The sequence below is a fragment of the Monodelphis domestica genome, chromosome 1 (genome assembly GCF_027887165.1).
Source record: "Monodelphis domestica isolate mMonDom1 chromosome 1, mMonDom1.pri, whole genome shotgun sequence".
In the NCBI taxonomy this organism is placed as follows: domain Eukaryota; kingdom Metazoa; phylum Chordata; class Mammalia; order Didelphimorphia; family Didelphidae; genus Monodelphis; species Monodelphis domestica.
In genome coordinates this window covers 352,358,932-352,376,085 of record NC_077227.1, presented here as the reverse complement: position 1 = coordinate 352,376,085, position 17,154 = coordinate 352,358,932, and the positions used below count along the sequence as shown (strand labels likewise).

Below are 17,154 nucleotides of genomic sequence, written 5' to 3'. Positions count from 1 at the left end.
GACGGACTGCTTCTGAAGCCAAGAGAAAAGAGGGTATCAAGAATCTGGAGGGGTGGCTCTAAGTGTTGAATGTTGAAGAGAGTTAAAAGAAAAGGAGGGCAGAAGAATGCCATTGGGAAGGTCATTGGTGACTGAAGAGAGCAGTTTTCGTCGTATGGTTGGGATAATTGCCAGACTGCAAATGTTGAGAAATGAATGGGGGGTGTGGAAGTACACAGCAACAAGTATAGACTACTCTTTTTAGAAGTTTGACAGTGAAGGTGAAGAGAGAAATAGCATACTAGCTTAAAGCAATACTGTCAAATTCAAATAAAAATGGAGGCCACAAAACTTTATAGAAGGCTTCCTTTGGATTGCATATTGACTTAGAAAACTATGTTTATATATTTCTCTTTTTAATATAAATACATCCACACATTAAAATCAGTTAGGGACTACATTTTAATCTGCTTTGGGCTACACTCACAAGTTTCATGGGCTGTGGGTTTGACTCCTTTGCTTTAAAGAACTGGTGGAGTCAAAGGAAAATAATTTTCAGATGGGGAGGCCAGAAGATTTTTTTTTTTAAACCCTTACCTTCCATCTTGGAGTCAATACTATGTATTGGCTCCAAGGCAGAAGAGTGGTAAGGGTTAGGCAATGGGGGTTAAGTGACTTGCCCAGGGTCACACAGCTGGGAAGTGTCTGAGGCCAGATTTGAACCTAGGACCTCCCATCTCTAGGCCTGACTCTCAATCCACTGAGCTACCCAGCTGCCCCCCAGAAGATTTTTAACACAAGGTTAGAAGGATGGAGCTGAGAGGAAGAGATTGAAGATGCAGAGTAGAAGGGATAATTGATTAAGGAAGATCACAGAACAGGCAGGAGAGAATGTGCTTCAGGGGATATCATTGTGATACAATTGAAGGAACAACTAACTTTGCATCTTAGGATCTGAGTTTGAATCCCAGTTATTCCACTCGCTGTGTAGTAACCTTTGGCAAGTTGGTTGACCTCTCTCGGCTTCAATTTACTCCCCCACAAAATGAGAGGGATGGACTAGATGATGTCTGAGGTCCCTTGTAGCTCTAAATCTGATCCTATGATTCCTGACCACAGTCTCTGAAACTGGATAGGAGAGGAAGAATGAGGACAGAGAGTTGATGAGAATGGGAGGAAACAAGTTGAGGAAGATAATTTCTGATGTATCACCTATGAATAAAATAGATGATAATGAGAGTGAAGGGTAAAGGAATCAAATGGGGAGCTTTGGGGAGAGAAGAGAAGGTTAGGAACTTCCATGGTGGAAATGTGCTGGTGTCAATAAGAGATGAGCAAAAATATAATTGTACAGCAGTGAGAGGCGAGTTGAGGTTAGACTGCAGCCATTTGTAGTGGAGTGGGAAGGTACTATTTCATGATTGATTTCATCAGTAATACTTACCTTGAGAGAGGAAGTGTAGGAGTTTGGTGATTAGAATTGGCCAGGTTGGAAGATTGGAAATGGTAAAGACTAGTTATAAAAGAGACTGAGGTCAGATCAGGCTTGATAGATTGGGAAAATGAAGGAATCACAGCAGCAAACATCCCAATAAAGGTGATTCTGGTATTGAAGATTGACACATCTGGTTCTTTCAGCTGTCCTGACATTCTTCTGGAGAATAATAACCCATTCAGCTTCTGATTAGTCCCATGTTGCCAATAAAGAAACAGAGAGAGAAAAATAAGGGTCATGGGTAGCAGGATTAGACAGAGGCATAAGGGCTCTCACTTTCTGTCAGGAATTCAGGAACCCTCCCCTTGCCTTCCCTGTAGGTTCTGGTTGCTTTTTGTGTTTTCTACATTCAACAACTCCAGTGGCTTTCAATTGCCTGTAGGAAAAAATATAGTTTTTAAAGCCTTCCACAACCCAACTTTCCAGCCTCATTGGACATTATTTCCTTTTCTGCACTCTACAATCCAGGCAAATTGGCCATCTCTGTTCCTCACACATGATACTCCATCTCCATACCTTTGCACGGGCTTTGCCAAATGCCTGGAACACACTCCTTTTTTTCACTCTGTCTCACAAAAAATCCCTTTTCCTTTTAGGTGCAGCTATTGTACCATCTTCTGCAAGAAGTCTGTCTTTGCTGATTCCCTCAACCCCAAGTGCTAATGCCTTCCCTCCCCAACTACCTTGTATTTAACTATTTTGTATATATTTGTACTTGCTAGTTTTATTCCTGTTGCTTGCATTTTTAAAAAATTCTTACCTCCTGTCTTAGAATTGATACTCAGTGTTAGTTCCAAAGCAGAAGAATGGCAAAGGGGATTAAGTGACTTGCCCAATCTAGGAAGTGTCTGAGACCAGATTTGAAACCAGGACCTAGGCTTGGCTCTTTATCCACTGAACCCCCTAGGCATTGCCATTCTCACCATTAGAACATGAGCTCCTTTCAATTAGGGACTTTTGTCACTCTTTGGACTCATATCCTCTACACTTGGCGTATGCGAGAAACTTAATAAAATTTGTTGATTGATGGTTTGATTTGCAGATCCAGGCAGTAGACAGTGGGCAGCCCCCACGCTCCTCCAGCGTCAGACTGCATATAGAGTGGATCCCTCGACCTAACCCTTCAGGAAAACTGTGGGTCTTTGATGAGCCCCACTACAACTTTGATGCTGTGGAGACTGACCCGGTGAACCACATGGTGGGCATGGTCAGTGTTGAGGATCCACCTGGCCTGTTGTGGTTCAACATCTCTGGTGAGGTGGGATCTGGGACCCCTTTCTACAGGCTGATCCCAAACTTCTTGGGGCAACTCCTTTCTACTACATCCTAGGTGTGGCTGAACTAACCCCACTGAAGGAAGGTCTTCATAGGTTTTAGAGTTGGGAGGGAAGGATTTGTCTCTCTCATTCACAAGGGATACTAGTGGGTTTGACTTATCTTTGTCTCATTATCCGAGTCTCAGTTTGACAGACTTACAGGATAAATTTGCTTCCTCCTGGATGCTAGGGAAGAGTACTTGGGTAATACAATGTCTCCTTAGGGGCATTTAGAATTTCTATCAAGGCTTCTTTAAAAGTTGTATTACTTCCTTTTCTTACTCTACTCTTTACTTCCACATTTTTACAACAACCTCCTCACCCCCTCCCCCCCACTGGGAGCTTGTTGGTTGGAGTTCCATGGTAGTGAAGAGTCTAGTTTTCTGCTGACCAGAGCCCATGTATCTTGTTTCTGTCTTACTCCCCACTCCTTCTCTATTCTCAGGTGGTGATGAGAACATGGACTTTGACATTGAGATGACCACAGGCAGTATGGTTATTGCCAGGCAACTAGACTCCAGGAGGAAGGCAAATTATAATCTGACAGTGGAGGCGACGGATGGCTCCCGCACGATCACTACCCAGGTGAGAGCTGGCTAGATCCTTTGACAGTCAAGGCTAGGTAATCCAGGGAGAGGGAGAGGATTGAAAATTGGACTGGTCATACCTGAGGAAGTGACAGGTTAGGCAAGCATGCCTCAGATTGTTCTTGCTGCCTTACAAGATCATAGAATCTTTTATTTTAAAAAGTCTTTTTTTATATAGCACCAAAAATTTCCTTATTATCCATTTCCTCCACAGAGAGCCATTCCATATAAAATATAATTTTAATATTATCAAACTTTCCATTTTTTCTTTCAGATTATCCTCTACTTCTGTGAATTTGTTTCTTAATCAATTGTTCTCCTTTTGGTTTCTTTGTTGAGGTTTTCCATCATGGATACAAGTTTTTCTATTTTGCTAATAATTTCTCCTGTTTTAGAGTTTCTGTTAGTGTTCTGTTTTCACAATTCTTATTTATCTCATGAACCATTTGGGAACATCATATGTGGTTACATATTCTCTGGAGGTTTCTTGGTCCTCTACCTTATCATGTATTGAATCTTTTTTTTTTTGTCTTACAATATTTATTCTTGAATGTCTGGACTTGAATGTCTTAGACGATCTAGAGGCAATATTCCCTTTTGTTTTTAATATCTAACCTGATGCTCATGTAAATCTTTCCATCAATCTCGTCATCATATTGATTGTTTTTTAATAGCATAGAAATTTTTCATTACATTCAAGAGTAGTCACTTTCTAATCATTAGATGCCTAATTTGTTTCCAATTCTTTGCTCTCACAAAAAGTGCTATTATAAATATTTCACTCTTTATAGATATTTTCTTCTTATCAAAGACCTCCATGGGATATAAACCTACTAGAGGAATACCTAGGCTCTAGGGTATGAATATATTAGTCACTTTATTTGCATAATTTCAAATTGCTTTCCAAGAGGTTATACTGTGTAAACCTTAAAATTTCTTAGACTTATAAATGTTGGAAATTTCACCATTGGGAAATTTCATACTTGAAAAATTTCCTACTGATAGTCTATTGGAATGTTAACCCCCTTGGCATGGGAGGGTCTTTCTCCTCCCTACTTAAGATTACTTTAGGACAGAAACCTTTTGCTGAACAATGGAAAGGGCTTTGACCTATGCTTAAGCATAGAGCAGGAAGTTCTTTGAGTCATGATTGATTTTAGAATTGATACAATAGAGATACTTGGAATGACAGAACCAGGTCTTGGAAAATACAATTTCCACCCTACTCAGTCCTAACAGGATTTAGGAAGGGCTGCAGCATAGATCAAAATTTAATTATTTGAGAATATGACCTTCAACAGACATGTGCAAAGGGGCAGACCTCTGGGCGGTCCTGGGTTAAGCTAGAGCCACCATTGGCACAGGGAAGACATGGACAGTGATTGGTAGATGTGAGAACTGAGGGGAGGGAACTTAGATGGGTTCCTTAAAGATAGCGAGGTCTGAGGACTGGAGGAGGTTTTGCTCTGAGTGAGGTGGCTCTGGAGGAGGTTGGAGAGGTTTTGCTCTGAGAGGTTGTGCTCTGAGAAGCTTGCTCTGAAGGAAGCTGGAAGTGGAGGCCCCTGAGACTGTTTCTCCATTTTGGTCACGTGAGTGATAGGGACTGATCTCTTTTCTTTGCCTCAGCTATCTAAGGGCTTGGGCCTTTTGGCCCAGCCTAAACAGAAGGGGTATTTAAGCCCTATTCCCTTCTCTCCCCTTTCTCTCTCTCTCTCTCTCTCTCTCTCTCTCTCTCTCTCTCTCTCTAATACCTTTCTTCCTCCTGTTTGTAATTAAACTCCATAAAAGGTTGACTGCTGACTTGAGTTTTCATTAAGGAATTACATAGCTGAATTCCTTGGCGACCTTAAATTAATATATATCAGTCTTTTAAAGTGATTTCCTTGTCACATTGTGGCGACCACGAAGGGACCCGAACCCTCAGTCTTCTGATTTATAGCTTTACCAACAATGAACTAGTGTGTCTATCTTCCCATAACCCCTCCAACATCAATAACTCCCATCTTCTGTCATCTTTAATAATAGTTAACATTTTACCATTTTTGCCAATTTTCTGGGAGTGAGGTAGAAATTTCAGGGTTGTTTTGATTTGCCTTTTTCTTATGATAGTGATATGGGGCACTCTTTCTTATGGTTGTTAATAGTTTGCAGGTTTTTTTGAGTCATATTTGTGCATATACTTTGACCACTTATATATTGTGGAATGGCTTTTGTTTTACACACACACACACATTAATTTTTTATATAACTTTGATTAGAAATCCTTCAGAGAAATTTGATTCAAAGATTTTTTTTTCCACCTGATTGCTTCCCTTCTTGTCCAGGTGCATTAAGTTTATGTGTGTGGAAGCTTTTCAATTTCATGGAATCAAAGTTATCTGTTTCATCTTTTATAATTGCCTATATTCCTTATTTGATTAAGAATATATCTCTCACCTATAGGTGAATATCCATTTAGAATGTATTATGGAATAGAGACCAGAGAATCCTTTTCTAGAGATTATTGTGTATTTCTATAAATGTTGTTTTGTATTATTTTCCTTTCTCTCCCACCTGCCCCCTCTAATTATGAAGGCAAGAAATGTGATATAAATTAAACATGTGAAATAATGCAAAACATTTCCCTATTAGCCATATTTGAAAAAAAAAAGCAAGAAGAACAAAGAAAGTGAAAAAGTTATGCTTCAATCTGCACTCAGACTCCATCAGTTCTTTCTCTGGAGATGGATAGCATTTTTCATCTTAAATACTTCAGAACTGTCTTGGATCTTTGTATTGCTGAGGATAGCTAAGTTATTCAGAGTTGATTATTGTAGAATATTGCTCTCACTATGTATAATGTTCTGGCTCTGCTCATTTCACTCTGCATCAATTCATATAGGTCTTTTTGAAATCCTCTTGCTTATCATTTCTTAAAGCTTAGTAGTACTTATGTCACAATTTATTTGGCTGTTTGCCAATTGATGGACATTCCCCCCCCCCCCAATTTTCAATTCTTTGCCACCACAAAAAAGAGCTGCTATAAATATTTTTGTATATGTAGGTCCTTTTCCTTTTCCTTTGATCTTTGTGGGATAAAGAGCTAGATACCTAGTAATAGTAGTAGTATTGAGACCATAGACTCTAGTGATAACCTGGGAAATCAGCAGCAGCAGCAGTAGCAGCATTTTCATCATGAAAGCTAGCATTTATATAGCACCTACTATATGTCAGGCACTAGGCTAAGTGCTTTATAAATATGATCTTATTTGATCCTCACATAACCCTGGAAAGACAGGTGCTATTATTATCTCTAATTTATAGATGAGGAGACTGAAGTTAAATGACTTGCTCAGGGTCACACAGCTAAGAAGTATCTGAGATTGGATTTGAACTCAGGTCTTCCTGATCTTCAGATTCTATGCTACCAAGATGCCTGTGAGCTATCCAAGTCATCTAACTAAAACCACCCTTAAGCAGGAACTCTCTATGGAATAGTCAGCGTGTAGCCATCTAGCTTGTATATGAAGACCTTTAAAGAGGGAAAGCTTCCTTTCTCCAGAGTCAGCCCATTCTGCATTGGGGCCAATTATTGGGAAGGTTTTTGTGTTTGAAATAGAAATATGCTTTGTTTCCACTTCCACCTAGTATTTCTATTTCTGTCCTCCAGGGTCAAACAAGACTCGTCTAAGGCTAGAGTAGAGACAGCATGAGGTGATAGAAAGAGAGGTGTCAATAGACCAAGATTTGAATCCTGCTTCTGCCATTTCGCTAGCTGTGTTGTTAGAATCTTCTCTCTAAAATGATTCAATTGGACTCAATGACCTCTAAGGTCTCTTCTAGCTCAAATCTATAATCCCTAAAGTCCAGCCCATCAGATTGGGGAAGACATCAATGCACAGTATTGATTCCAAGATGGAAGGTAAGAGTTAAAAAAAAAAGATTGCTTCTAAAAGTCACAATAACTTCCTGGCCATTAGGACTAACTGAGGTCTGAAGGGGTAAGAGGGCCTGCCCCTTTATCCCATAAAATATTGCCTCTTGGCCCAGAGCAGTGACGTGGCACAGCAGATAGAGTGCCGTGCCTGGAGTCAGGGAAACCTGAATTCAAATTTAACCTGAGACACTTATTAGCTGTGTGACCCTGGGGAAATCACTTCACTTCTGTCTGCTTCATCTTCCTCATCTATAAAATAGAGATAATGATAGTGCCTACCTCCCAGGGTTATGAGGATAAAAGAAAATGCTATTTGGAAAGCACTTTGCAGACATTAAAGAGCTATATAAATGCTAATTATTATTATTATTGTTGTTACCACTAGATATTCCTTCTTTGAGTAGAGGAGGCTTTGTTCTCTTTTAAAACTCTAATTTCTTGGGCAGCCTGTCTCACACATTAAGTAGTTATTAGTCATTTGCACTTAAGTGTAAATGTATTATGTCAGAGAGAAATCTCTAGTGGTGTGTCCTAAAGAAATGGGGAAAGGCAGAGAATAAGCATTTGAATAGCAACCTACTATGTGCCAAGTTTGTTTTATAAATATTATCTCATTTGATTCTTACAGCAACCCTACAAGGTAGATGCTGTTACGATCCTCATTTTATAGTTGGGGAAATTGAGGCAAGCAGAAGTTGTCACTTGCTCAGGATTTGTCTTGAGTCAGGCACTTGGGAACACTTTTATCAATGACTTGCATAAAAGCAAAGATCACATATGCTTATCAGGTGCACCGAGTATGTATTTGCATTTAAGAGTGATACATTGGGGGGGGGGGGGCGGGGAAGCTGGGTGGCTCACTGGATTGAGAGCCAGGCCTAGAGATGGGAGGTCCTAGGTTCAAATCTGACCTCAGATGCTTCCTAGCTGTGTGACCCTGGGCAAGTCACTTAACCCTCATTGCCTAGCCCTTACCACTCTTCTGCCTTGGAGCCAATACACAGTATTGACTCCAAGACAGAAGGTAAGGGTTTAAAAAAAAAAAGAGTGATACATTGGAGGACAAATTTAGGACCCTAAAAGAGCAAATGAGCAGTTCAAAACAATCGATTGAATTCTGATAAGATGGGATTTAATAGGGACAAATAATAAATAAATAAATAGGGACAAATGTAATGTCGATATTGAAAAAAAATCTACTGGGAGGGGCAGTTAGGTGGCTCAGTAGTTGAGAGTCAGAAGGACCTGGGTTCAAATCTGACCTCTGATACTTTCTAGCTGGATGACCCTGGGGCAAGTCACTTCCTCCTAATTGCCTAGCCCATACTTCTCTTCTGCCTTGAAATCCATACTTTGTATCTAGTTTAAGACAGAAGACAAGTTTAAAAAAAGTTTTTAAAGAGTTTTTTTTTTAATCTACTTGGGCAAGTACAAGATATATATGTGAAAAAAAATGGGTATTTGGACCACCAACTCTGGGCAGCTAGGTGGTGGAGTGGATAGAACACTGGGCCTGGAGACGAGTTGGAGTTCAAATGTGACTTCAGAAACTTACTAGCTATGTGATCCTGGGCAAGTCACTTAATCTCTGTTTGCCTTGGTCTGTAAAAAGGGGATAATAAGAGCATTTACTCTTTGGGGTTGCTCTGAGAATCAAATAAGATAGTCATTGTAAAGTGAACAGTGTCTGGCATGTAGTAAGTTCTATATAAATGTTAGCTATATAATAAATAATAATAATAATTATTTTTTCAGCTTGAGTCAACAATGTGGTACAGTAGCCAATAAAAACACCCTCCTCAAAAAAACCCCAACAACAACCCAATGAAGAGGCGATATTAATAGAGGCACACAAAAAGGGACATAGTAATTTGGCCAGTCCATTCTGTAATGCAATATGTTTTTTTCCTGTATGAAAAACTGACAAAATGGGGGCAAGTCCCTAGAAGTATGTGACCAGGAGAGTGAGAGGGCTGGATGCCATGTTCTAGGAAGACTGAAGAAACCAAGAATATCTAGAATGGTGAAGAGAAAATGTGTGGGGAACATGGTTGCCGTCTTTCGGTATCCAGAGGGTTGTCACGTGCGAGAAGTAGAATCATTTTGCTCAGTCATAGGGAGCAGAACCAGGGGGAAAAGGGTGGCTGATGCAGAAGCAGATTTCTGCTCAAGATTAGGAAAACCTTTCTAATGACCAGAAACATTCACATTATAGAGTGGATTTTTGCACAAGAAGGAGCTGGATTTGCTGATCTCTGATATCTTTTCTTGCTCTGAGGTTCTTTGGTTTCTCAGGGGGTTTTCCTGAGAAGAGGGTTTGATTGGAAGAAGGGAGAGAATATGAGGGTCCAGGGCACCCATTGGGAAGGAGAATGGGAACAAAAACAGTGGATGGCACTGAAAACTAGGAGCCAAGGCCTCTGGTTGGCCCTGCACCTCTTCCAACTTGTAGCTCAGGCCACACTTTCTTACCTGTCTGTGGGCATCACTCCAGTATGCGGATTGTGGATGTGACTCATTAGGCTAGAATTCACAGCTGTAACAAATCTCTGGCCACAAATGGAAACTCCCAGGAGGAGACTAGTGGGAGAATGGGGAGTGTCAGCATGAGGAAGAATGTGGTTAATAATGGATTCTCCCAAGTGCACAGGTACCACCAAAGGGGTCATCGAGTTCAACCCCTTGCTTCTGGGTGAGTGAACTCTAAAATCATCAACATATATGGTGGCGGTTGGAGGAACCATTACCAGACCACCAAGGAGGAGACAGGTGCTAGTTTCAGGGTTAGGGCTTACTTTTGCCCTTAAGTGTTGGAATCTCCAACTCATGAAGGACTTGACTTTTATCCTGGGAGTTCTAGAAGGCAAAAATATGACTTAAAGGAAACACATTACTGAGTCATTTTTCAATTCAACTTAAGATACCCTATACCAAGATAAGTTCAAAATGGATATATGATTTAAATATAAAGTGATATTATAAGTAAATTAGGTGAATATGAAATAGTTTACCTGTCAAATCTATGGGAAAGGAAAGACTTTAAGTCCAAGCAAGAGATAGAGAACATTACAAGATGTAAAATGAATAATTTTGATTATATTAAATTTAAAAGGTTTTGTACTAATAATCAATGCAACCAAAATTAGAAGGGGAGGAACAAACAGGGGGGAAAAATTTATAAACAAAATTCTCTGACAAAGGTCTAATTTCTCAAATATACAAAGAATTAAATCAAATTTTAAGAAATAAAATCATTTTTGTTTGTCCAAATTGTCCAATTGACAAATGATCAAGAGATATGAACAGGCAGTTTTCAGATGAAGAAAGCAAAACTATCAACAATCATATGAAAAAATGTTCAAAATTCCTCCTGATCCTCTGATCAAATGCAGATCAAAAGAACTCTGAGGTACCACCTTACACTTAGCAGAGTGGTTGATATGACAATAAAAGAAAATAATAAATGTTGAAGGGGATGTGACAAATTTGGGACACTAATGCATTGCTGGTGGAGTTGTGAATTGATACAACCATTCTGGAGGGCAATTTGGAATCACACCCAAAGGTCTTTAACAGAATGCATGCCCTTTGATCCAGCAATACCACTCCTGGGTTTATGTCCCAAAGAGAGAAAAAAAAAACTGTGCAAGGGCCTGTTCATACAAAAATATTTATAGCTATGCAATTTGTGGTAGCAAAAATTTGGAAAATGAGGGGATGTCCTCCGATTGGGGAATGGCTGAACAAATTGTTGTATCTGATGGTGATGGAATATTATAAAGAATAAATTGTGCTATAAACAATGATGAATTGATGGATTTCTATAAGAACCGGAAGGACCTACGTGAACTGATATGCAGTGAAATAAGCAGAACCAGGCGAACATTATACATGGTAACTGAAACATTGTGGGAAGATCAAATGTAATTGACTTTGCTACTAATAGCAATACAAATGATTCAGGACAATTCTGTGGAACTTATGAGAAAGAACAGTATCCACATCTAGAGAAAGAACTGTGGGAGTAGAAATTCAGAAGAAAACATATATGATTTATCTCTTGCTTATATGGATATGTGATTTGGGGTTTTGGTTTTAAAGGATTATTACAAAAATGAATAATATGGAAATGAGTTTGAGTGATATTATATATCTATATATCTATTATATCTATATATGTAAAACCCAGTGGAATTGCTTGTCAACTCCAGGAAGGGGGATGTATAAGAGGAGGGAGAAAATATGAATCATGTAACCATGGAAAAATTTAAAAATAATAAAAATAAAATCAATTCAACTTAAGGAAGAACTTTACAATAGAGCCTCTGAACAGTGAAATGGGCTCCCTTGGTAGGTAGTGAATTGTCTATCTTTGAAAGTTTTCAGGCAGAGGTGAGATGGTCAGCCTGCCAGGGAGACTGTAGGGAAATTCCTAAATTGTTTGGGAGGTTGGGCTAGAGAGTGTGTAAAGTCTCTTTTGGCACCTAAGATTCTATAATGAATGTTTGTCTCTATTTCTTACCCTACCACATTTTCCAGGTTTTTATACAGCTGATCATTATCAACCAGCACCGACCCCAGTTCCTGGAAGCTCAGTATGAGGTGAAGGTACCCCAAGGCACTCCCCCTGGGCTAGAGCTCCTCAGAGTTCAGGCCACAGACCAGGACAAGGGCAAGAATCTTGTGTACACAATCCAAGGAAGTTTGGATGCCCGTAGTACCAAGCTTTTCCAGCTCGATCCAAATAGTGGCTCATTGGTGACTGTGGGAAAACTGGACATGGACTCAGGGCTTAGCCGCCACATACTGACTGTCATGGTGAGTCCTTTGAGACAAGTGGGCATACTTTTAAGGACATGTTTATTTGAAAGTATGACTAGATGGAGCCTCTTGGAAAATTGTTGACACATGAAGGATGCATTTCCTGATAACAACAGCAATAACTGAGTTTTATTTTTTCAAGTATGTGTAGAAATAATTTTTGACAATTGTTTCTGACATTCTGCTATTCAGATTCTCTTTGTCCTCTCCCTCCCCAAGGCAGTAAATAGTTTGATTTGGTTATATCAGGATAGCAGCAATAATTATAATAATACTATAAAATTTCTATATTTTCTATATTTCTTTGTCCTTTACAAAGTGTTTTTACCTCTATTATCTCATTTAATCTTTATGCTACCTCCATAAGGGAGAAGAATAGGTGTGATTGTTCTCATTTTAGTAATAAGGACACTGAAGCACAGTAAGGTAAAATCACACTCTAGTGGTAGATCCAGGATGGGAGCCTGGGTCATCTATCCCATAGTTTGATTCTCTTTCTATACATATTATCTTTCATGTGAATAGTAGAACTCTGAAACAATTGAACCTAGAGCCCTAATCCAGGCACAGTTTGAGGCAGTGGGTCTTGGAATGATAATCTTTCATTTTCATGAAAAATTAATAGAAATAGGTTTTGAGTGATAATATATGTATAACCCAGTGGAATTGCTTGTCAACTCTGGGAGGGGGCAGAAAGAGGGGAAGAAGAACAAAAGCCTCTTTAAAAAGTAGAGAAATCTTACCATTTACAAAGATGTACTCTTAAGCAGCTAAGTGGTACAGTGGATAGGGCATTGGGCCTGGAGTCAAGAAGACCCAAGTTCAGTTTCAGATACTGGCTATGTGATCCTGGATAGGACACTTAACCTCTGTCTGCCTCTGTTTCCTTATCTGTAAAATAGGAATAATAATAACATCTACCTTCTGGGGTTGTTGTGAGGATCAAATGAAATAATATTTACATAGTGTTTTGTAAACCTTAAAGTGCTATTATTATTGTCTGAGGTGCAGTGGAAAGAGCACAGGACCTGAAGTAAGACTCATCTTCCTGAGTTTAATTAAATCTGGCCTCAGATTTACTAGCTGTGTGATACTAGGTATACTAAACCCTGTTTGCCTCAGTTACCTTATCTTTAAAATGAGCTGGAGAAGGAAATGGCCAACCACCCTATTATCTTTGCTGAGAAAAACCCAAATGAGGTCATGAAGAGTCAGACATGACTGAAAAATGACTGAACAAAACCACAAATTATTATTGTCTACTATTGTTTCTGTCAAATGAAACAGACTCAATATTAGCACACACCACCCCCTGGAACTTTCTACCTGAAAGAGAAAGAAAAAGACCAAGGAGATTCTAGGATAGTGATGGTGAACCTGTGGCACAGGTGCCAAAGATGGCACACAGAACATTCTCTATGGGCCTGCTCCCCCCATCCCCTGAGTTTGTTACTAAAAAGGCAGAAGGACTCGAGAGGAGCTGCTCCCTTCCCTCTCTCCACCATGCCTGATGACATTTTTTTACATGCTGTGCCCTCCTGCCCAGCAGCCAAAGAGAGCACACAGGGTGTAACGGAGGTGGCTCAAAGGCAGCAGAGCTGGAGGGGAACAGAGCAGTGGAGCCACTCCTCTCCTCTCTCCACTCCTTGGGGGCATTCCTCACTTCAACCATCCTTCTGCCCAGCAGCTCAATGGGAGCTCTTTCTCCCTCCCTATGTATAGGTGTATGTGTTGGGGGGGGGCAGGGCATACCTAGCATGTGTGTGTGAGGGACATGGCACTCAGTCTCTAGTGGGGTGAACATGGCACTTTATCTCTAAAAGGTTCACCATCAATGTTCTAGGATATGGTGATGTTTGCTGTCATTTTCCATATTAAGGACAAATTTTCCAGTGTTTTTTCCAAGTTACAATGCCTGCAATTTGGGCATGTCACCACAAGGTGGACAGTTATAATTAAACATCACAGCACATTTCAGCTTTTTAAAATATAAATTTTTATTCATATTTAAATTTTTAAAATTAAATTTTATTTCTAAACCCATCAGTATTCTCTACAAATAAGCAAACAAGGGAGCATAGAAGCTACAGTGATTAAAAATAGATGCCTAACAGTCTAGTAGGCCAAATGACAATACCCTTTTGGCCACTTCTTATGAAAATTTCAGTTGTGTTAGCATTTATTTCCCTAGGAACCAGAAAAAGTTTACTCCAGACTGTTTAGGCAGTGGTGGCAATAGTGACTCTACCTTAGACTTTCAATGATATTCCCCAGTTTCAAGAATCCCCTATGGGGCAGCTAGGTGACTCAGTGGCTAGAGAGCCAGACCTAGAGATAAGAGGTCTTGAGTTTTAATGTGACCTCAGACACTTCCTAGCTGTGTGACCCTGGGCAAGTCACTTAATCCCTGTTGCCTAGCCTTTACCATTCTTCTGCCTTTTAAGAGGGAAGGTAAGGGTTTAAAAAAAAAGAAAAGAGTTCTCCATGAGCTGTCAGCTCTGATGATTCACTTAGTTGGGACTCCTCTGGCATCAAAAACATCTATTATAGGGGATAGCTGGGTGGCTCAGTGGATTGAGAGCCAGGCCCAGAAATGGGAGGTCCTGGTTTCAAATCTGGCTTTAGATACTTCCTAGCTGTGTGACCCTGGGCAAGTCACAACCCCCATTGCCTAGCCCTTACCACTCTTCTGTCTTGGAACCAATATACAGTATTGATTCTAAGATGGAAGGTAAGGGTTTAAAAACAAAAACAAAAACATCTACTGTATGTTAGATAGAACCAGTCACAACCCTTATCTCATGCCTTCTAAGCCATGAAGCAGCAGAGTGTATGGGAAAGATAATTAAGTTTGAGTTAAAAAACCTGGGCTTAAATCATGGGCACGTTACCATTCTTGCCTACTCTCTTTCCTAAAACCTAACCTTGGTCATCAGTTTTCTCATCTGTAAAATTAAGAGGTGGAGATCAATGATTTGTAAAGTCTTTTCCAGTTTGAAATACTTAAGCAAGACCAAAACTTGTGAGCCAACTTACAGATCCACATAGAGGGAAAAAAAAATACAGAAAAAACTAGAATTTCTGTTAGGCAACAGTCTGTCTTTACCCCACCGTCCTTCCCTACCCCCAAACCTCTAAGCCTAAACTATATATCAGTCCCCAAAAGAAATTCCCAGATATCACAGACACTGCTTGCTGTCTTTCTCCCCCAAAGCCTTCGATAACACAATGTGCCAAGCTGTGTTGCATGAGGAAAGCAAGTTCTGTCTTTTAATCAGTCAGTCTACCTCTGACTATATTTCCAAGTCAAACACAAATAGTTCTGATCTGTTCTCTTTTTAAAAATTTTTTGAAAATCATTTGTTTGTTACATTAAAATTCCTAGATATCTCCCTCCTTCTATCCCCTCCCTGTACTAGAGAAGGCATCATTTGACAAAAAGATGTCTGTATATATAAAACTCTGTTGTTCTCTGGAGGTAAATATATACAAGTCATTCTTCAAATATTATTTCTATTGATGTATAGAATGTTCTCTTGGTCCTGCTTGTTTCACTCTTCATCATTGCATGTAGGTCTTTCTTTCCATGTTTTTTAGAAATTAACCTGCTTGTCACTTTTTACAACACAGTAGTATTCCATCCCAATCATATGCCATAATTTGTTTAGCCATTCCTCAATTGATAGGCATCCCCTCAATTTCCAATTCTTTGCCACAATAAAAAGAGCTGCTATAAATATTTTAGAGCATAGAAGTTCTTTTCATTTTTCCCTGATTACTTTAGGGAATAAATGTTTTCTTTTTTTCTTTGACATAGAAATGTACAATGTTGGGGTTAGAATATTAGACAACTAAACATTTAACATAGAATTTAGAGACTAAGATGAAGAGCAGAGAGTGTCTCTCTTTCTCTCTCTCTCTCTGTCTGTCTCTCCCATGTCTCAGGTATGGAAGACAGTATGAAGAAAGGCACATAGATAGAACAAGGCAATATGAAAAGGGGTAGGTAATGTGGGCAGCTAGGTGATGCAATGGCTAGAGCATCAGGTCTGGAGTCAGGAAGACCTGAGTTCAAATGTGGCCTCAAACATTTACTAGCTGTATGTCCTTGGGCAAGTCACTTAACCATGCTTACTTAAGTTTCTTCACTCTAAAATGAGCTGGAGAAGAAAATGGCAAACCACTTGAGTATCTTTGCCAAGAAAACTTCCATCACAAAAAGTTGGACATGACTGAAATGACTCAACAACACCAAGGATGGTAAATACTAGTTTGACTGGATTATAGAATATGTGAAGATGAATAGAAAATGAAAGTAAGATTAGAAAGGCAAGCTGGATCCAAATGATGGAGGGCCTCGAACATTAGGAAAAGACAATTAGGCAATGGTGAACCACTAAATGTTTCCAAGCACAGAAATTATATGATCAGAGCAGTGTAGAACAGTGATTAGAGTAAGTCATGAAGAGATTTTTTAAAAACCATCAAACTTTCACTGTTGTTAATCAATGTTTAATTTAATCCCACTTTTCACTTAGATGTAATTACTCAAATTCACTATGTACTTAATGCATTGGAGTCCCTTTTGGATGTGTTCACTGCTATTTTGGGAACTCCTTAAGACAACATGGCAACATCACATACTCTCAAAAGTGGTTTCTATCCAGCCTTTGCCCTCTCTCTAGTAAAACATGCATTCATTTCATTTCAGAGGGAAAGCTCCTTTCATTTCTTTGCTTTGCTTTCCTTTCTTTTTTATTTTGTTTTTTACAAGTTGAACTTATATGTCTTTTTAAAAAATATTTCCCCATGTTTACATATTTCATCATCCTCCCTCTATTGCAATAGAGCAATCTTTTAAAACAAAAACAAAAACACCAAATCACACATCCATATAAACAAATAAGAAGTCATTTGTTTTTCTTCTGGGTTTCTACTCCCACAGTTCCTCCTCTGTTGGATAGCATTCTTTCTCATAAGTCCCTTGGTATTGCCTTGTAGTATCTGCTTCCCTTTCTTATGGTCCAGCAGAAAGAGATA

General features: G+C 39.3%; 1 protein-coding gene across 2 annotated transcripts in view; it reads left to right on the top strand.

The window, feature by feature from the left end:
- Positions 1 to 17,154, top strand: part of FAT2 (FAT atypical cadherin 2) — a 128,795-nt gene that overhangs the window by 52,426 nt on the left and 59,215 nt on the right. For both annotated transcript variants that reach the window (XM_003339561.4, XM_056811490.1), the window contains exons 6-8: positions 2,517 to 2,727; positions 3,236 to 3,375; positions 11,833 to 12,111. In XM_003339561.4, coding sequence (XP_003339609.3) covers positions 2,517 to 2,727; positions 3,236 to 3,375; positions 11,833 to 12,111 — 630 coding nt within the window. The remainder of the gene's footprint in view (positions 1 to 2,516; positions 2,728 to 3,235; positions 3,376 to 11,832; positions 12,112 to 17,154) is intronic.